The sequence below is a fragment of the Delphinus delphis genome, chromosome 19, assembly GCF_949987515.2.
Source record: "Delphinus delphis chromosome 19, mDelDel1.2, whole genome shotgun sequence".
Lineage (NCBI taxonomy): Eukaryota > Metazoa > Chordata > Mammalia > Artiodactyla > Delphinidae > Delphinus > Delphinus delphis.
This window is the reverse complement of record NC_082701.1, coordinates 46,571,464-46,591,287: the sequence shown is the minus strand read 5'-3', so window position 1 is coordinate 46,591,287 and position 19,824 is coordinate 46,571,464. Positions and strand designations below refer to the sequence as shown.

General features: G+C 55.2%; 3 protein-coding genes across 4 annotated transcripts in view; all 3 read left to right on the top strand.

Annotated features, from left to right (window-relative positions):
- The window catches only part of PRPF8 (pre-mRNA processing factor 8), a 36,594-nt gene extending 34,284 nt beyond the window's left edge, over positions 1 to 2,310 (top strand). The window contains exons 40-43 of the mRNA XM_059997566.1: positions 1,093 to 1,233; positions 1,368 to 1,507; positions 1,613 to 1,815; positions 1,987 to 2,310. Coding sequence (XP_059853549.1) covers positions 1,093 to 1,233; positions 1,368 to 1,507; positions 1,613 to 1,815; positions 1,987 to 2,141 — 639 coding nt within the window. The 3' untranslated portion in view covers positions 2,142 to 2,310. The remainder of the gene's footprint in view (positions 1 to 1,092; positions 1,234 to 1,367; positions 1,508 to 1,612; positions 1,816 to 1,986) is intronic.
- A 515-nt stretch (positions 2,311 to 2,825) lies between these two features.
- Positions 2,826 to 6,360, top strand: RILP (Rab interacting lysosomal protein). Of its 2 annotated transcripts, XM_059997578.1 has the most exons (8): positions 2,826 to 3,278; positions 3,351 to 3,444; positions 3,530 to 3,636; positions 3,725 to 3,970; positions 4,223 to 4,368; positions 4,691 to 4,813; positions 5,492 to 5,581; positions 5,844 to 6,360. In XM_059997578.1, the coding sequence occupies exons 1-8, from the start codon at positions 3,051 to 3,053 to the stop codon at positions 5,986 to 5,988; spliced, it is 1,179 nt and encodes a 392-aa protein (XP_059853561.1). In that variant the 5' UTR covers positions 2,826 to 3,050; the 3' UTR covers positions 5,989 to 6,360. The 2 variants fall into 2 exon arrangements, with proteins under 2 accessions (XP_059853561.1, XP_059853560.1); XM_059997577.1 differs by lacking the exon at positions 5,844 to 6,360 and having other exon boundaries at positions 5,492 to 5,826.
- A 167-nt stretch (positions 6,361 to 6,527) lies between these two features.
- On the top strand, positions 6,528 to 19,130 carry SCARF1 (scavenger receptor class F member 1). The gene is made up of 11 exons (XM_059997576.1): positions 6,528 to 6,882; positions 7,156 to 7,217; positions 7,466 to 7,567; positions 8,617 to 9,142; positions 10,433 to 10,651; positions 11,052 to 11,180; positions 11,978 to 12,081; positions 12,574 to 12,694; positions 13,969 to 14,093; positions 14,185 to 14,331; positions 15,007 to 19,130. The coding sequence occupies exons 1-11, from the start codon at positions 6,665 to 6,667 to the stop codon at positions 15,864 to 15,866; spliced, it is 2,613 nt and encodes an 870-aa protein (XP_059853559.1). The 5' UTR covers positions 6,528 to 6,664; the 3' UTR covers positions 15,867 to 19,130.
- Positions 19,131 to 19,824: the final 694 nt, after the last annotated feature.

Sequence of the window (19,824 nt, the reverse complement as noted above, 5' to 3'; positions counted from 1 at the left end):
CAAAACAGGGAGGGAGGAGGGTTTCGGCCCCCACCAGATACCGAAACATTATAAAGCTATGGCAATTGAGAAATGATGTATTTCCTAGAAGTTATTGGAAGAGGATATATAGAAACAGATTCGTGTGTATATAATAAATGTGTTGTATCACCTGAGGACCCACTGCATCTGTGGGATTAAGCGCGCCCTATGACCCTGAAACAGTCAGCAAAAGGAGGCTTGATCCCTGCCTCAGCACTTAACAGAACTCAAATCCAGGTGCAGTACAAATCTGAACGTAAAATACTAAACTGTAGTAGAATATTAGAAGAAAACATTTATCGTCTTAAAGTTAGGATAACCTTCTTAAACAAGACACAAAGCCATCATCAAAATTAATAATTTGTGCGTGACAAAGGGTACCACAAAAGACAAACTAAAAACAGGAAGAAAATATTTGCATAACTCTTAAGATATAGTGGGATCTAGAATAGGGAATTCTCAGAAGTTGATTTTTGTAAAAGATAACTGTAGAAGAATGGTGCGGCAAAGGAGTATGAAGGTAGTTCAGAAAAGGAACTGAAGGTGGAAAATATATGAAAAGATGGTCAACTTTACTAGTAATCAGGGAGAATCATATTTTATAAAACACCAACTTGTGGCCTCAGTCTGGTGAATTTGAAGATTGTTAGTATCCTGTGTTGGGTGAGTTTATAGGAACACAAGTTTTCTTACTTTGTTCATGACAATGTAAAATTTAAAGTACTGCTGAGTGCTGATTTTATAGATGTGTTCAGTTTGTGGAAATGCATGAGCTCTGTGCTTGTGTGCTTATTTCTTTATGGACACTATACTTAAATAAGCAACTGGGGAACGTGTGAGCAGTGCCGATTCCTGGACCCCACTTGAGATTCTGATGTGCTGAGTCTGAGGTGAGGTCTGTGTTTAACGTTCTGAATAAGCACCCCCAGGCATTTTTGATGCAGGAGATTCTGGCCACATTTGAGAAACTCTGTCCTTGTTCTTGGAGAAGGGAATTAAACACAGGGCTGACGGCCCCAAATCTGGGCTGGTACTAAGAATCTCTTTGGCTCTTGACCCCCTTGTCTCCAGATTGCAGGGTACCTCTATGGGGTGAGCCCACCAGATAACCCCCAGGTGAAGGAGATCCGCTGCATCGTGATGGTACCACAGTGGGGCACTCACCAGACTGTGCACCTGCCTGGCCAGCTGCCCCAGCATGAGTACCTCAAGGTTAGCGGGGGTGTAGGAGAACCGGGGCTTTCTGCTCTCAAGGTGGTGGAGGGAAGGCAGGGGTGTTACTCTCACGGGTGGGATTCCTGTCTGCAGACGGGGCTCTAAATAGCTTTTCACTGCTCTACCCATAGGAGATGGAACCCTTAGGTTGGATCCACACTCAGCCCAATGAGTCCCCCCAGCTGTCACCCCAGGATGTCACCACCCATGCCAAGATCATGGCTGACAACCCATCTTGGGATGGCGAGAAGACCATTATCATCACCTGCAGGTGGGGTTGGGCCGCCTTGGGAGGAAGTACAATGGGGCAGGCGTTGCAGGCCAGGGCCCAGGAATGGTGGCCTGAGCGCTGACTCTGTCCTCATTCCTCTTCCAGCTTCACACCAGGCTCCTGCACCCTGACAGCCTACAAGCTGACCCCCAGTGGCTATGAATGGGGCCGCCAGAACACAGACAAGGGCAACAACCCCAAGGGCTACCTACCCTCGCACTACGAGAGGGTCCAGATGCTACTGTCAGACCGCTTCCTTGGCTTCTTTATGGTCCCTGCCCAGTCCTCGTGGAACTACAACTTTATGGGTATGTGAGGCAGGGTGTGGGGGTGGTGGCGGGGCACACAGGATGGTGGGCTTGGGGTTAGGCCATCACCCTTAGCACTTGGGGCCGGACTCTGGTTTGGAGATGGCCCAGGACCCAGCAGGGTGAGGCAGGTGGACCTTGTCAACACTGGCCCTTTCCTTCTACTCCAAGGTGTTCGGCATGATCCCAACATGAAGTATGAGCTGCAGCTGGCAAACCCCAAAGAGTTCTACCACGAGGTGCACAGACCCTCCCACTTCCTCAACTTCGCTCTCCTGCAGGAGGGCGAGGTCTACTCTGCGGACCGAGAGGACCTCTATGCCTAGTTGTCTCCTCACTTCCTGCTTCAGACTCCCCAGAGGCTAGAGCCTTTTACCCTCACAGACAAGCTGGTGACATTCAACAGCTTGGCCCCATTTTCCTCTATTTTGTGCTTATGTTGTTGACCTCGTGGTGACTTGTAATTCTGAACAAAGTATAATAAATTTTGTATAAATAGGAGTTGTTGAGGTGTTTTTTTTTCCCTCAGCTCGAATTCTGGGTGTAAGGGTGGCAGAGGCCAGACTTGTTCACAGCAAGCTGCTGGACTGATCCTTGAGGCCCCCTGATATTCAGGAGCTATGGGGGTAAATATTCTCTAAACTCAGAGAACTGAAGGGGACTTGGGCCTTCACACTCCTGCTGCCATGACGACATTTGCCAATTTCCCTCCAGAATGCTGGGGAACACTCCCCGCTTTCCAGCATCTCTTGGAGCAGTCTGCAGCTGTGGTGCCCAGCCTAGCCCTTTAAGCTTTGTGTCACTCTCAATCTGTCTTGGAAACAGGCACATGGCTGGACAGTCGGCTGCCTCTGGTTGGGGCCAGTGACAGCTCTCCTACCTCTCACCTCTTGCCCGGAGAGTTGGCAGCCAAGTCAGGCCCCATGACTCCAGACACAGGGGTGGAGCCTGGTGTGGGCACTGTGGGGAGGGCTTGTCGAAAGTGACCACTTACAGCCCTGAGCCTCAGCTCCTGGACACCTGGCTGGAAGTTGGCTGTCCTGCTTCCTGTGACCTTGGGGGCTTGAACGGGACAGGGAGCAGGGCACTGAGACTCTCCTTCCCCAGCCTTTTTCCCTTAATCGCTACCCCGCCCTCTACCGTCCTAGACTGCTTCCTGGGCCAGGACTGGTTGGCCTTTTCCTTCCCCAGTTGTGGGGAGGAGGGTGTAGCAGCCCTAGTCGCCTTCGGGGGACATGGAGCCCAGGAGGGTGGGGCCTGGGGCGCACTGCTGGGGGCCTCGGGTGGCCGCGGGGTCGGGGACGGCTGCGGAGCTCGTGTACCACCTAGCGGGGGCCTTGGGCACTGAGCTGAAGGAGCTGGCGCGCCGCTTCGGGCCGGAGGCGGCGGCCGGGCTCGTGCCGCTGGTGGTGCAGGCGCTGGAGCTCCTGGAAAAGGCGGCCGTGGGGCCCGCCCCGGACTCGGTGAGTCACGGCGCCCTCCCGTAGCCGCCCGCGGGCTGGCGGGGCCCGGCCCTGACGGCGCGGCCTCTCCAGCTGCAGGTATCCGCGCAGCAGGCCGAACTCGAGCTGCGGCAGCTGCGGCAGGAGAACGAGCGCCTCTGCAGAGAGTTGCGCTCTGGGCCACAGGGTGAGTGCGGGCCTGCCGGGGACCGGGGGCGGGGAGGCTCAGGGCCTCTCCCCGCGGGCCGCCGCTGAGAACGCCCCTTCCTCAGAGGAGCGCGCTCTGCTGCGGCAGCTCAAGGAGGTGACCGACCGCCAGCGGGATGAACTCCGGGCGCACAACCGCGACCTGCGGCAGCGCAGCCAGGAGACTGAGGCGGTGAGGGCAGGGCGGGGCGACGTGCGGGGGCGGGGCTTTCCCGGCCCTCCGGCGCCCCGCCCACCAGCCCCCTTTGCTCCGCCCACAGTTGCAGGAGCAGCTGCAGCGCCTCCTGCTGGTGAATGCGGAGTTGCGGCACAAGCTGGCCGCAGTACAAACCCAGCTGCGCGCCGCGCGGGACCGCGAGAGCGAATCAGAGCGGCGGCGCGAAGCGACCTTGGAGCCCGCGCCAGAGCAGGCGCACGGCCAGGCCGCGGCGCCCGGGTGCGAGCAGAGGCAGGAGCCCGAGACGGCAGCCACGGGCACAGGAGCCCCGGGGACCCCTGAGGACCGGGTGAGTGCCTGATGAGGTCAGGGACCGGTCCGGCACTCGGGAAAGGTTTGCTGTGCTGCGTAGTTAGGGCCACCGGGAAGTTGGAAGGTAGCACGAGTGTGCGCCCCCAGCCGACCTCCGCCCCCAGTCTCGGCCAGAGCACCGGTCTGGCATCTATTGTAGCGCCCTGGCCTCCCAAGTCTCCCTGCCAGTCACCCTCTAGCGTCCCTCTCCAACCGAGGCGCCCCCCTGACCAAGCCTGTCCTTCCGCAGGCGGATGCCCTGCCGCCGCCAGGATGCCCCCCCAAGGTAGGGCAGTGCGGCTTCAGTCGAGAGGAGGTTGAACAGATCCTTCAGGAGAGGAATGAGCTCAAAGCCAATGTGTTCCTGCTGAAGGAGGAGTTGGCCTACTTCCAGCGGTGAGGGCGCAGGACAGGGGTGGGGAGGCTCGGGGGCACCACTTGCACCTGTCCCCAGGCCTCGGTTCACCCTCCTCATTCTTTGGGTTATCGATATATCCACCCTGTCGTGTGCCGGGCACTGTGCTGGGCACTGGAGGACGAGAATCGCAAAGCCCCTGCCCTCCTGGAACTTCTTCCACATGGGGTGGGCCGTTGCAAAGGGTCACAGCCGCCATCAAGGAAGTATTCCTAGGAGGGGTGACATCTAAACTAAGGTCGGGACGAGACCTCCTCTTGGCATCCCCACTGCTTTTTCTCTGCTCCTCCCCCTCCTCTGTAGGGAGCTGCTCACAGACCACCGGGTCCCCGGGCTTCTGCTCGAAGCCATGAAGGTGGCTATCAGGAAGCAACGAAGGAAGATCAAGGCCAAGATGTTAGGGACCCCAGAGGAAGCAGAGAGCAGGTAAGTCCCTGCCTCCATTCCCACTGAGCCTGGTCACCTTCTGAGCCTGTTGCCTCAGACTGTACCTGTCACCCCAATCTAGTCACACCTTGAGCCTGTCACCTAGCTTAGTCACTTCTAGAACCTAACCTGGCCTGGTCATCCCCTGAGCCTGCCGTCCTGAGCCCACCACCCTTCTCTCTGGATCGCACTGCTCCCACCTGCCATGCTCCCCGTACATCCTGCTGAAGAAACCTGCTGATTCTGCTCCACAGTCAGTTTTCGGTTTCTTGTCTTGGCCGCATATCTGTTTGTTCTCAGATGGGTAAGGCTGTATCTGCAGTCTTGTCAGGTGCCTGCTGTATGTCAGGCTAGAAAATAAAAGCCTCAGGAGGGGGCTTCCCTGGCGGGCCAGTGGTTAAGACTCCGTGCTTCCACTGCAGGGGGCACGGGTTCGATCCCTGGTCGGGGAACTAAGATCCCGCATGCCGTGGGGCACGGCCAAAAAGAAAAAAAATCCTCTAGTTGTCCTCCGTCTCCCCTGCTCTTCCTTGTCTCCAGCTTTGGGGCCCCTGAAGTCTCTTTGTCTTCCCCTGCCTGCTCCTGGGGGCTGCACAGAAGGCTGAACATAGCTGGAGTCCCACTGTCCCTCAGGGCCTTGACAAATGACCCTCACAACTCCTCTCTCCTCTGCCTCAGTGACGATGAGGATGGCTCATGGCTCCTGCTCTCCAGGGATAAGGGAGACCACCTCCAGCCCCCACCCCCTGAGTCCAGAATACAGAGTTTGTATGTCGGGGGAAGAGGAAGGACAAATGTGGTGGGAGTGGAGGGACCCCACCTTTCCCACTCCACTGCGGCTCACCCAGCTGCCCTGAGCTCTGAGCATGCCCGTCCCCTCCCACTCCTCTGGTGGCCCCTTTACCTCCCCCTGCCTCATGCTGCCCTGTCGTCCTCTTGAGTCCCCTTTTTACAGCACCCCCTGCCTTCGGCCCCTATCCTTGACCTCCCTGGCATCCAGGCTCACAGCACCTCTTGGCTCTCCCCCCAGCTTGGGCCTGTGGTGTCAGGGTGGAACAGAGGCCCCTGAGGCTGAGGCCAGCATTGCGGCTACCAGCGAGAATACGGGGAGGAGAGGAGGCTCCACAGCCACCCCCGTGGAGCCTGTGGGCAGCCTGACAGCCCCCAACTCCTGACCGGCCTTGCTCTGCTCTCGATGAATATCTTCATCTGGGGTCTCAGCTGCCCCAGAGGCCTGCCTGACTCCGGAGTCTGTCTGGGGGTGGACGTGTGACCTCAAATGAGGACAGGGCTCCCTCCTTCCCCGCCCTCCCCAGGCTCCTTTCTAACCCTGGCCTGAGCCAGGGTGTGACGGGGAGCTCAACCTACCTTCCTTCCTGTATCTCTGTGCCAAGCCTCCAGGGCCAGACAAAAGTGCTGCTTCTGTGAGTTTCAGTTTCCCCATCCATGAAATGGAGAGTTGACTACCTCCCTCCCAGGTGTTTGTACGGATGGCCTAAGCTAATGTAATAAAGCAACTGCCCATGATACCCAGGAACTGCTCCATGTCTGTCTGTCAGTGGTCTGCCCCTGCCCAGCTCTGCCAGGAAGTTCCCCTTGGTTGTCACTGGCTGGGGAGGCTTCTCCCAGCGTGGACCTCCACTGGGGAGTGTGACCTAGTGGATATCCATGGCTCAACCTCTCGCCTATCCCAGTACCCGTAACTTACAGCCTCATCTTCCTGCCCCCCGCCCAGACTGAGACCAGACCCTGAAGCCCCTGCTCAGCCCTCGCCATTGGCCTTCCTTTTCCTTTCTGTACGCTGGTGTCTGGTCCTCTCTGCGCCTGCCCACCCTCTCAGGGAGGTGCCTCATGGCAGCCCGCCCCTCCGGCCTGGTTTCCTCAGGAAAAGCCTTGGGAGGAAGCAGGGAGGGGGTTGGGAGCTGTGGGGGCCAGACTAACCCAAGCCCTCCCACTGCACTGGCCGCCATGGGGCTGGGGCTCCTGTTCCTTCTGCTGCTGCTCTGGACTCGGGGGACCCAGGGGTCTGAGCTGGACCCCAATGGGCGGCACGTCTGCATGGCCAGCAGGTGGGTCTTCTGGGGGTTTGATGGGGGGGAGGAGGACACGAGGAAAGAGGTGCTAAAGCGAGAGGGGCTCGGGGACAGCCTAGAGGGTGGTGGGTAGTGGGGGCAGATGGTGGGATGGCCAGGGACAGAGCGGGAAGGGGTCGGGGACACAGGGGCTGTGACCCTTGGCCAGGCCTGCCCGATGGGGCTGAGGCAGCATCCCATGTCTCAGGGAGACAGTGATCCACCTGCGGAGCCAGGCTGCCCCCCGGCTGACCCCTCTCTGCCCCACAGCCCCTCTGCTGAGCTCCACTGCTGCCCAGGCTGGAGGCAGAATGATCGAGAATGCACCACCCGTGAGTAGCCAGGATGCACCCCCCCACCGGAGGAGAAGGGAGGACAGAGCCCAGTGACCCTTCCTTCCTACCCTCCTGGGGTCTGTTTGCCCTCCTGAGCCCTAGAGCTAGGGTCCATGCCGTGGCCCAACCCCCCAGCCCTGAGGAAACAGCTCTTGAGGGGGACAGGCCACTGGGAGTCAGTGAAAAGGGCAGAGTGTCCCCTGGCCGCACCCCAGTCCTTCCAACCTGGGTGGGGTGTTTTTCAGCCATCTGCGAGGGGCTGGACGTCTGCCGGGAAGACGAGGTATGTGTGAAACCAGGCCTCTGTCGATGCAAACCTGGATTCTTCGGGGCCCGGTGCAACTCGCGTGAGTCCTGAGTCTCTCCTGAAGGATGAGGTTGCCGGGCAGGACTGGGGGAGAGGGGAGGCAAAGCTTGTAGGAATGTAATCTTAGAACAGCAGGGCCAGAATCCCTCCAAGCTTCGCTGAGGAGACTGAGGTCGAGACAGAAAGTGACGCACTCTAAGGGGATGTCCTGAGTCATCTGGTTTTTATCCCATCCACAGAGCCCTCCCACAGGTTCAGTTCTGGGCCATTCATCTTCCCTTTCAACTTCCAGAAAGATGCTGTGGATCCCCATTAACTGCAGAATGGATGCATTCTTGGTCTCCCCGTATGCGCGTGTGGAGGGTGACTGGAATGTCCTCCCTCTCTGGCAGAAAGTGGGGCATGGGAGAGGGGTTGGTGGGCAGTTTAGCCAGAGGGCAGCCTGGCTAGGAGTCAGGGTTGAGAGGAGACACTGGGGGGAGTGTGGCTTCTTCTTCGACCCGGATGGGCAGCATTCAGGCGGGGGAAGACACAATGGGGGAACCCAATGAGAGGAAGGAGGGGCATAAATGAAGGCACACCCACTTCTGTGTGACTCTGGGCAAGGCCCTTTGCCACTAGTGATCTTTTTTTTTTTTTTTAATTTTTTTGCGGTACGTGGGCCCCTCACTGCTGTGGCCTCTCCCGTTGCGGAGCACAGGCTCCGGACGCGCAGGCTCAGCGGCCATGGCTCACGGGCCCAGCCGCTCCGCGGCATGTGGGGTCTTCCCGGACCAGGGCACGAACCCATGTCCCCTGCATCGGCAGGCGGACTTTCAACCACTGCGCCACCAGGGAAACCCATCCACTCGTGATCTTTAAGTGTGTTCTGGAATGTGGAAGTGGGAGGCTGGGCCAGTGGTAAAGATTTGTGTAGTTCAGAGTCTGGGGCAGGAAGTAAGCTGTGCCCCAGGAGGACAGGCTGTCCCCGGCTCTTGGAGGGCGGGCCCGGCCCCCCCACCTCTTCCTTGTGGAAGGGGTCGCAGGGCGAGGATCCGTGGTGCCTGACCCTGAGCCCGTTGACCCCCTTCCCTTACCCCGACCCCGCAGGCTGCCCGGGCCAGTACTGGGGCCCCGACTGCCGGGAGAGCTGCGCCTGCCACCCGCACGGCCAGTGCGAGCCGGCCACGGGCGTGTGCCACTGCCAATCCGACCGCTGGGGCGACCGCTGCGAGTTCCCGTGCGCCTGCGGCCCCCACGGGCGTTGCAACCCCGAGACCGGCGCGTGCCGCTGCGAGCCCGGCTGGTGGTCGCCCACGTGCCGCCGCCCGTGCCAGTGCAACCCGGCGGCGGCGCGCTGCGATCAGGCCACCGGCTCCTGCCTGTGCGAGCCGGGCTGGTGGGGCCGCCGCTGCAGCTTCCGCTGCGCCTGCCACGGCTCGCCGTGCGCGCAGGAGTCGGGCCGCTGCGCCTGCCGGCCCGGCTGGTGGGGCTCCGAGTGCCGGCAGCCTTGCGAGTGCGTGCGCGGCCGCTGCAGCGCCGCCTCCGGCCTGTGCACATGCCCGCCCGGCTTCCGCGGCGCGCGCTGCGAGCTGCCCTGCCCCGCAGGCCGCTACGGGCTTCAGTGCCGCGACAGGTGAGCCGGGGCAACGGGGGGTGCGGGAGAGAAGGGAGGGAGGAGGGCGTGAGAAGGAAGGGGAGAGAACGGGAGGGAAAGGGGATGAGCCGGGGGCGCAGGGAGAATGTTGCGCAGAAACAGACAAGGATGGGGTGAAAGGGGAAAAAGAGTCCCTCGACTCCCTAAAGGCCAGCCTTGCCCACCACTTTCATCCGCTTACTGTTAAACAAAATACTACTACTAGCAAGCCGTAGAAACAGATAAAGAATCAACATTGTGGCAAAAGGATTGCAAAGTCCCTCTGAAACTCAATGGTTTTCAAACTTTGACCAGTTCCACCCACAGTAAGAAATGTTTTACCTCCCATTCATATATAATATATGATGCGATATATATATTAACTGAAGTAAAAACTTAACCAGACAACACACATATGTACACCGAAATGTTTTCTATTCTCTCTCTCTCTCTCTCTCTTTTAATACTGGTCAGGATCTGCTAAATTGCTTTTATGAACTCCCTTCCTCACCCTACTAATGAGTCTGATCCAAGCTCGTGATCCCAGATAATTAAGTCTCTGGAGGGAAAAACTTAAGGATCAGTGAGATATTAAGATAAGATAAACCTTATTGGAAAAGTTGCTAAAAGAGTAGATCCTAAGTGTTCTCATCACAAGGAAAAAGACTTTTTTTTTCATTTTTTGGTATGGAATCTGAGATCTCCATATGAGATCCCAGATCTCTCTCATCTCCATATGAGATGATGGATGTTAACTAAACTTTTAGTGGTAATCATGTCACAGTATGTATGTGAGGAGGTCATTATGCTGCACACTTGAAACTTATACAGTGCTGTATGTCAATTATAACTCAATAAAACTGGAAAAAATGTAAGATAAAATTCTAGTGGTGAAAACAGACATTTTATGCGTTTTCATAATGCATAAAATGGCATAGAGGATACACTACTGAGGACTGCTCATGCCAGACCTCCGAGATGGCATGGGTGGAATGGGGGAAGGGGAAAAGGGAAGGAGGGGAACCCTGGGCAGAAGGGAAGCAGAGGTTGAGGTCGTAACTTGGCTTCCCTGGCTGGGCTGGGAGCTCCTGGTGACCCTGGGACCCAGGGAAGGATGGGGCTCAGAACCAGGGGTTAGGAAAAGGCTGGAATCCTACTAGAGCCCACAGAGATAGTCTGCCCAGCCTCTTTGTTGTACAACACGGGGCAGCTGAGGCTCGAACCTGCCTGAGTGGCCCAGCTGGCACCGGGAGGCTCTCCTAGTGTTGCATGTACTCTTTCTCTTCCCAGCTGTGGCCACTGCAAGCAGAATGAGCCATGTTCTGCAGACACAGGTAGCTGCGAGTCCTGCGAGCCGGGCTGGAATGGGACTCAGTGCCACGAGCCCTGCCCTCCTGGCACCTTTGGCGAGAGCTGCAGGCAACAGTGCCCCCACTGCCGGCTTGGGGAGGCCTGCCAGCCAGACACCGGGCACTGTCGACATTGTGACCCTGGCTGGCTGGGGCCCAGGTGAGGGGGCCAGCCTGCTCAGGGTGAGGGTATACCTTCCTTCTAGATCCTCACCGCAGCGGCTCCCTCAGGGAGAGCGGCCTCCTCCCGCAACGCATACATTCACACAGCCCTGGGGGCCCGCCTGAGGTGCGAGAGATGGGTGCTAATGGGGCCCTGGGCACAGTTTCCCTCCAGCTCCCTCACCACTCAGGCTTCCCGCCCTCTTCTCGTCCAGGGATCTGTAGTCTGTCACCTACTGGGTCTGGCCTCAAATTCAAGGCCCTGTTTGCGCCTGAGCTTCACTGCTGAAAAGTAGACAACTGGGTCTCTGAATCTACAAGTGTGGGCAGATGGGTGAGGCCCCTCTGTGGGGTCCAGGCCTGCCCTGCTCCCCATTCTGAGTCTTGCCTCACCTCAGGTGTGAAGACCCCTGCCCGATTGGCACCTTTGGGGAGGGTTGTGGCTCTACCTGCCCCACCTGTGTCCGGGGGGCCTGCGATGCTGTGACTGGGGAGTGTGTCTGCAACGCCGGCTACTGGGGGCCCAGGTGAGGACTGGGGCCCTGGAAGGAGGCAGGGGCCTAGGTCGGGCCTCTGTGCAATCCGCTTCCCAAACTTCCCTTCCTGGGCTTCTCCATCTCCCAGATTCCCACCCAGCATCCTCATAACTAAGAAGTTATTCCTCTTGTTGTGGGGTCTGCATCTTCCAGAGGAGGGTCAGAGTGATGCTTAATCTAAAAGGCCTGGCTCCTGAACTAGAAGTTACTTAGGAGGAGGGCGCCAAACCCCACTGCTGTTTCCCTAAGGTCTTCAGGTGGCAAAAACATAATCAGTGTCACTATCTCCAATGTCAGGTTTTTCCCACCTATAGGATAGAATGTAGTATCAACTGGAAGAGACCTCATTTTATAGAGGAGAGGACCGAGGCCCAGAGAGTTAGGGGCAGGGCTGGGGATGGCTCAGACCTCCAAACCCTGAGGAAGTGTCTCCGGATTCCATTGGCATCTTGCTTATCTCACATTAGCGCCAGGTGGGCAAGGGATGAGGCTCATGAGAGGTGGGCCCTGACTGAGACTTCCACCCTGGGGGACCTGGGAGCCAGGGGGCAGTTTGTGGGTGGTCTCTCTGGAAGATGGGCTTGGGGGCTAAGGGATTCTTCCAAACACTGCTAGGGGTGCTTAGAATGTGGCTGAGAGGTCAGAGGAATCTGCGTAGGCATCACCCAGGGAAGTCTGTATGGCAGGGGGTGGGAAGCAGTGCCCAGAAATGTACCCCCCCCCCGTGCCCTGCCCACCTCCATGCCTTCTCACCCAGCCTTCAGCCTGTCTCTCCTGTCACCCCAAAGCTGCAACACTTCGTGCCCATCTGGCTTCCACGGAAACAACTGCTCTGTTCCCTGCGAGTGTCCAGAGGGAAACTGCCACCCTGTCTCTGGGGCCTGCCAGCTGGGTAAGGTGGAAAGAAGGGTACAGGGAGAAGTAACCGGGGAAAGAGTGGCCCTTTACATGGGCTCCGGGGCCTCATTACTTGCCAGAGAGGCTGGGCCCTCTTCAGAGATGTTCTCTTTACTTGAAATCTGTATGGGTGCTTTGGGGCCCCCTGAAGATGTGACAGAGCCTCTGTCCCCTGGGAAACCAGGCTAGCACCCAGGAAATGAGCGGACAGGGCCGGACACCGGGATGTCTCATCAGGCCCGAGAACTGAGGGCAAGGGTTTGCGGAAGAGGCCGTGGACCATCGGGAGAGGACCAGTGGGGAGGCTGCCTGGAGGGGGGGGCCTCCAGGCTGAGCAGAGTCTACATCTCTTAGAAGAGCGGGAGGGGCCCACAGGTGGAAGGTTCCCAGGATCTCCCCAGAGTAGGCAGTTCAGAGCTAGAGATGAGACATGACGTATGGGAGACAACATGGCCCTGAAGAGTCGCCCGTCCCTGGCTCTCCCTAGGATCTCATGGTCAGGATGCCGCCCTCCTTGCGGGCATTCTTGTGCCTCTGCTGCTTCTCCTCCTGGCCATCGCCTGCTGTGCTTGCTGCTGCTGGGCTGCCCGGCTGGATCCCAAGGACAGGTGAACCCTGGCCCCTTCCTTCCCGATTCCACAGCTCAGGCCATGGGTGGAAGCAAGGTGGCATCTGGTTTCCTCTCGGGGTGGGGAGGGGCTGGCTTTGTCACACACGTAGGTCAGAGGTAACGAGGTAGCTGGCAGTGGCTGTGGCCTGGAGACACCAGGTCAGCCATCTGCCCTCCTCAGAAGCCTTCAGTGGGGGAGGTTCTGAGTCACGCGTGAGCAGGGGGCCCCGGGCACCAGGATGGCAGAAGGCAGAAGCACCGGGACAGCTCTGGGCAGGGAGGGGAAGAGACCAGGCCTCAGAAGGGAGAGTTGCCATAAAAGCCCGAGCAGTGGTTTAGCAGAGAATGTGGCTTTTCGAGAAGAGGAGAGGCGAGGAGGGATTTGAGCTCGCAGGCTGCTGCGGGGAAGCGGGGAATATTCCTTGCACAGAGCTTTGTTCCTTCACAAAATCTCTTCGTACTTCTCAGCACCTTGGAGGCTCACAGCAGCATGGAGGTTTGGAGCGGGGCACGTGGGGCAGGAAGATTAGCATTCTCAATTCCCAGGAGGACAAGGTGACCCAGCTAGTCACTGGCACGCACAGAGCCCGTGGCCGGTTCTCTGGACTCTTTGTTTTGTCCTGTGTGCTCGTATTAGTTCACGCACTACCCCTTGACCATGTCCCCCTCTGGGCTGTGGGGCATCCTCAGACCAGCAGACCCAGTAGCCTCCCCGCAACCCCGGGGCATAGAACCTGGAGGTGGGGAGAAGCCCCTCACAGGAAGACCGGGACATGTGCACAGACTGTCTGAGGAATGGTAATGATTGAAGCTGTCACTTCCAGCTTCGGGGCGGGGACAAGAGTGGGCTTCCTGGAGGTGGTGTCACTTCCAGAAAGATAGGTGAGCTGGGCTCAGCTGGGATGATAATAACACACTGCTGCATTTTGGGGCAGCCCCACCAGGTAGCTGCTGCTGTGCTGGGTCCTGAAAGAAGTTCTGATAGATAGCAGTTGTCCCCATTTTACGGATGAGGAAGCTGTGGCCCAGAGAGGCAAAGTCTGAGCCACAGTTGCTGCCTCGTGACTCTGGCGCCACGCTGCCCTCTGCGACAGGCCCAGATCTCAGGGTCAGTAGTTTGGACTTTACTCTGTAGTCATAGAGAGTCACTGAAGTAGACACAGTCACTCTGTCACGTGAATCTCGGGACCAGAATGGTCCTGGCCCTTTACTGCTGCCCCCGTCCCACCCCAACCGGGGTCTCCCTCACTGACGACTCTCCCGTGCCCTCAGGCCAGTGAGAGATGGGACCGCTATGTCCAGGATGAAGCTGCAGGTCTGGGGGGCACTGACCTCCAGCCTGGGCTCTGCGCTGCCCTGCGGTTCCCTCAGCAGCCACAAGCTTCCCTGGGTGACAGGTAAGCGGGTGCTGAGGGTCAGGGGCTGCAAGGGGACAGGGCTTCCCCTGGGGCTCTGCGCCTGACCTAGAGCCTCCCCCTGCCGCCTCAGTCTCGCACCATGATCCGGAGATCCCCTTCAACCATAGCTTCATCGAAGCGCCCTCGGCTGGCTGGGCCTCGGACGACTCCTTCTCTACTGATCCCGAGTCTGGAGAAGAGGACGAAGGTCCTGCCTACTGCGTGCCACCCCAAGAAGGTAGCCCCCAAACAGCCCACTCAGCCCCTGAGCAGCCCTGCTCATCACAGCCTCTCCTTTATTCCTTCAGCAAACGTGTATCAAGCTCCCGTCCCGTTCCATGCCCTTCACAGTTCCTGGCAGTGGGATGCAGCAAAGAACAAGATAGATTCCTGTCCTCCCCAAGCCTGTAGTCTGGTGGGCAGTAATCAGACACATGTGGGACAGAGTGATACATGCTTTCATGGGGGACATGCAGATCGGGGCTCGGAATCCAGCCACGTCAGGGATGACTGGAGTCAGGGAAGATGTCTCGGTGTTAGTGGTGTTGGAGTTGAGCCTGGCAGAATCAGTGGGAATTAGCCCTGGGAAAGTTAGGGAGAGATGGGAATGATGTTTCAGGAAGAGCGAACAGTATACCCAAAGGATCAGAGGTAAGAGGGACGTGGCCATGTGGCGCTGAAGGAGTTTTAGCATGGTTAGAGTGTGACATTAGTGCAAAGTAGGGTGGGTGGTGAGAAAAGAGGGTAGAAGCAGTAGCATCTGCCCGAATAGGCCCTTCCCCTGCCTCTCTGCATCCTCACGCTCTCCCTTGCCCCATTTGAGGGGCCTCCCAGAAGATGCTGAGCTGGGTAAGCAGGATGGATTGGGGTAGCCAGCCCAGGTTTGGCCAAGCTCTTCTGTCTCCTTTGCCAGGGATGGTCCCTGTGGCCCAAGCAGAGTCACCAGAGGCCAGCCTGACCGGAGGTCCCTTCCCTCCCGCTGAGGATGCCTCCACGCCGTTTGCCATTCCGCGCACTTCCAGCCTAGCTCGGGCCAAGCGGCCGTCAGTCTCCTTTGCCGAAGGCACCAAGTTTGCACCACAGAGTTGCCGAGGCTCCGGGGAGCTCTCCAGCCCTCTCCGTAAGCCCAAGAGGCTCTCCCGGGGGGGCCAGCCAGGTCCTGAAAGCCAGGAGGCCGAGGAGTCCACAGGCCCAGAGCAAGCAGAAATGAACGGGGCCCCTCCAGGTGCCGCCAGCCCCAGGGATTCAGCCACTGGCCGCCGCCGGCTCCCGCTTAGTGGCCGGACAGTGGCTGAACGTGTGGAAGCCATTGAGGGCAGTGTCCAGGAGAGTGCAGGCTCTGTGACCACAATCTACATGCTGGCAGGGACACCCCGGGGATCTGAGGGCCCCGTCCGGTCTGTCCTCCGCCGTTTTGGTAGCTTCCAGAAAGGCCAGGCAGAGCCTAAGGTCAAGAGTGCCATCCCTAAGCCTCCACGCCGGGCCCTGAGTCGGAACAAGGGCAGCCCCGGGCCGGCCTCTGGCTCTGCCAATCAGAGCTCCAGCTCAGCCCCAAGTGAGGAGCTGACAGGGGCCTTGGAGTCTGCAGGGACTGGGCCAGAGGAAGTGGCCAGGGGGCTAGGGGATGGCATCAAGAGCTCAGGGAGGGGCCAGGAGCTGGTCCCTGAGGGTGGTCCCCTAGAACAGGATCCCCAGAAGCTGGCTGACGAGGAAGGGCAGGAGGAGCCCCAGTATGAGAATGTCGTACTCATCTCTGGGCCGCCAGAGCCCTGAGGACCTTGAATTTCGTGAGTGGGAAGACTGGATGGTGCTTAGGCATCTGAACTGCCCCGAATTAGATGGTGTTTTGTGCTGGGAAAAGATCCCAGGGCCAGGAAAGACACGCTGGAGCCCCTGCACTTCCACCGGGACATGTCAGAGCTGGAGGCCAGTTGGCTCTGGCCCTGGCCATGCTCTGGGAGTGGGTCTGGAAGGCCTGGACAGAGACCTCACAGGATGGGGTCAGGAAGGGGAAAGAGATGGCTGCAGGGACTTTTTCTCTGTTGTCCTGTACTCTGTTTGCCCCCAAAGGCTATTCTTTCCTTCATTTGCAAAACATTTTTCTGAAATGGGAAACAACCTAAATGTTTGATGCCGAAAGATTAATTAAAGAGCTATTCCTTATGAAAGGTTCCTAAACAACCATAATAAATCAGGTCGTGTAAGAATATTTAATATGGGAGCATGTTCACACTATCCTGCTACGTGTAAAAAGTAAGTTTTCTTTTTACAAATTTCATTCCTTTTGGCCTCAGAATACGTTTAGAATTCTTCCATTTTTTGTTTATTTTGTGACCCTTTTACAGACTTTTTAAAAAAAGATGGATGTGCATAAAAAAGATTTGAAGGGGCTTCCCTGGTGGCGCAGTGGTTGAGAGTCCGCCTGCCCATGCAGGGGACGTGGGTTCGTGCCCCGGTCCGGGAAGATCCCACATGCCGCGGAGCGGCTGGGCCCGTGAGCCATGGCCGCTGAGCCTGCGCGTCCGGAGCCTGTGCTCCGCAACGGGAGAGGCCACAGCAGTGAGAGGCCCGCGTACCGCAAAAAAAAAAAAGAAAAAAGAAAAAAAAAAGATTTGAGGGAAAGGCATCAAATGACATTTTTCTCTGGGAGACGAGATTGTGGCAGATATTTATTTTCTTCTTAAATTTTTGCATAATTTGCAACTTTTCTACAGTGAACGTTCTTTTCACTTTTCTCACTAGGTTGAATATTTAAAATTATAATAGGCAATATTCTTCGTTAAAAATAAAAAGTACTAACATTATAGACATGTCTAGAGTAAAAATGAGATTTCTCTTCTCCCCAGAGGATTCTGGGGGATGAGGGAGGGGCCAGACTTAATTTTCACGGAGTGCCTGTTGGTCTAGTTCTGAATACTTTCCTCACATACTTGTATTAGCCAGTCAGGAAATAAAGAGCAAGTCCCTCCGGCCCAGTGTGCAGAGAATCTCATGAACAGGTTAGATGCTTCCTTTCAAATGTTTTTCTGTGCGCGTGAAAATAAAACAACATACCATTCTGCAATTTGCTTTTTTACTTAACAATATAACCTGGCTATCTTTTGATGTCAGTAAATATAAAGCTACCTCTTTTTATAAAAAATGGCTGCATGGGATTCCATCATGTGGAAATAACACAGGTTATTTAAACCATCCCCTGCCTATGGGGATGTGGGTTGTTTCTAATTGTTTTGATACAATAAATGATGCAGGGGACAACTCGGTCTACATTTCCTTTTGCATTAGTGCTAGGTTTTCTGTAGAAGAGCTTCCTGGAGGTGGAATTGGTGGGTTATGGGGTAAGAAAATTAAACATTTGAGTATTTACTCCAATTGGCCCTCCGCAAAAAGTTGAATGGCTTTGTGTTCTCATAAATTATGTTGACATCTATTTCCCCACACCCAATCTGATAGGTTAAAAGTGATATCTCATTATTTTAGCACGCACAAAAAATAACTAAAGTAATAACATTTTTAATTATTAAAAAGTTAAACTCTTTGTACAGATAAAAGTTTTGGGTTTTGTTTTTTGGCCGTGCCAAGCAGCTTATGGGATCTTAGTTCCCCGACCAGGGGTTGAACCTGGGCCCTCAGCAGTGAGAGCGCAGAGTCCTAACCACTGGACAGCCAGGGAGTTCCCCAGATAAAAGTTTTTTGTTTGTGGGGTTTCTGTTGTTGTTAAGTATCTTCTTTTTTTTTTTTATATAATGTTAATTTTTTTCTTTTTTTTATTATTTTTGGCTGCGTTGGGTCTTCATCGCTGTGTGTGGGCTTTCTCTAGTTGCGGCGAACTGGAGCTACTCTTCCTTGTGGTGTGCAGGTTTCTCATTGCGGTGGCTTCTCTTGTTGCGGAGCACGGGCTCTAGGCACGTGGGCTTCAGTAGTTGCAGCATGCGGGTTCAGTAGTTGCGACACGTGGGCTCAGTAGTTGTGGCACATGGGCTTAGTTGCTCCACAACATGTGGGATCTTCCCAGCCTGGGGATCGAATGTGCGTCCCCTGCATTGGCAGGCAGATTCTCAACCACTGCGCCACCAGGGAATGCCTGTTTGCGTTTTTTAACTATCAAAAATGGTACCATTTGTGCACCCAATGTTCACAGCAGCACTATTTACAATAGCCAGGACATGGAAGCAACATCAGTATCCATCAATAGATGAATGGATAAAGAAGGTGTGGCCTAGGACTTCAGGTTCGAGCCCTGGTCTGGGAAGATCCCAAATGCCATGGAGCACCTAAGCCCATGAGCCACAATTACTGAGCCAGCACTCTAGAGCCCGTGAGCCACAATTACTGAGCCCACGTGCCACAACTACTGAAGCCCGTGCGCCTAGAGCCTGTGCTCTACAACAAGAGAAGCCACCGCAATGAGAAGACCACGCACTGCAACGAAGAGTTGCTCCCTCTCACAGCACCTAGAGAAAGCCTGCACACAGCAAGGAAGACCCAACACGGCCATAAATAAATAAATAAATAAATAATTTTAAAAAAAGAGGACGTGGTCTATATACAATGGAATATTACTCAGCCATAAGAAAGAATGAAATATTGCCATTTGCAGCAAAATGGATGGACCTAGAGATTATCATAGTAATTGAAGTAAGTCAGACAAAGAAAAATATCAAATGAGATCACTTATATGTGGAATCTAAAAAAATAATACAAATGAACTTATCTACAAAAGAGAAATAGACTCACAGACATAAAGACAAGATTAAGGTTACCAAAGGGGAGGGAGGGAGGGATAAATTAGGAGTATGGGATTAATATATATACACTACTATATATAAAATAGATAAACAACAAGGTCCTACTGAATAACACAGGGAACTATATTCAATATCTTGTAATACACTGTAGTGAAAAAGAATCTGAAAAAGAATACATATATATATTGGGAATTTTCTGGCGGTCCACTGGTTAGGGCTCCACGCTTCTACTGCCGGGGACAAGGGGTTCGATCCCTAGTCAGGGAACTAAGATCCCACATGCCGTGCTGCACAGCCAAAAAAAAGAATATATGTGTATATATATATATATATATATATATATAATTGAATCACTAAAAAAAGTGAAAAAAGTAAGATCATTAAAATGTGAATTCTATGATTATTCTAAGACTGAGCTTCTTTTCATATCTTTAAAGTTATTTGTATTTTTCCTATAGATGATTTGGTTATATTCTTTCCCCAATTTTCTTTTTCTTTTTTTTTCTAAATTAATTAATTTATTTATTTTTGGCTGCATTGGGTCTTCGTTGCTGTGCACGGGCTTTCTCTAGTTGCGGCAAGCGGGGGCTACTCTTTGTTGCAGTGCACGGGCTTCTCATTGCAGTGGCTTCTCGTTGCAGAGCACGGGCTCTAGGCGTGCAGGCTTCAGTAGTTGTGGCATGCAGGCTCAGTAGTTGTGGCTCGCGGGTTCTAGAGTGCAGGCTCAGTAGTTGTGGTGCACGGGCTTAGTTGCTCCACGGCATGTGGGATCTTCCTGGACCAGGGCTCAAACCTGTGTCCCCTGCATTGCAGGTAGATTCTTAACCACTGCACCACCAGGGAAGCCCTTTCCCCAATTTTCAATTGAGATGTTCATTTTTTTCTCATTGATTTATAAGTGCCTTTATATCAAGGATATTCTTTTTTATTTTTATTTAATTTTTTTTATTGGGATACAGTTGTTTTACAATGTTGTGTTAGTT

Bases quoted from the DNA above. Each gene is read 5' to 3' on its own strand.
- RILP (XM_059997577.1), top strand. From the start codon at position 3,051: ATGGAGCCCAGGAGGGTGGGGCCTGGGGCGCACTGCTGGGGGCCTCGG. The intron at 4,369-4,690 runs GTGAGGGCGCAG...CCTCCTCTGTAG, and splicing joins GAGTTGGCCTACTTCCAGCG to GGAGCTGCTCACAGACCACC. The intron at 4,814-5,491 runs GTAAGTCCCTGC...CCTCTGCCTCAG, and splicing joins CCAGAGGAAGCAGAGAGCAG to TGACGATGAGGATGGCTCAT.
- SCARF1 (XM_059997576.1), top strand. From the start codon at position 6,665: ATGGCAGCCCGCCCCTCCGGCCTGGTTTCCTCAGGAAAAGCCTTGGGA. The intron at 7,568-8,616 runs GTGAGTCCTGAG...CCGACCCCGCAG, and splicing joins CGGGGCCCGGTGCAACTCGC to GCTGCCCGGGCCAGTACTGG. The intron at 12,082-12,573 runs GTAAGGTGGAAA...GGCTCTCCCTAG, and splicing joins CTCTGGGGCCTGCCAGCTGG to GATCTCATGGTCAGGATGCC.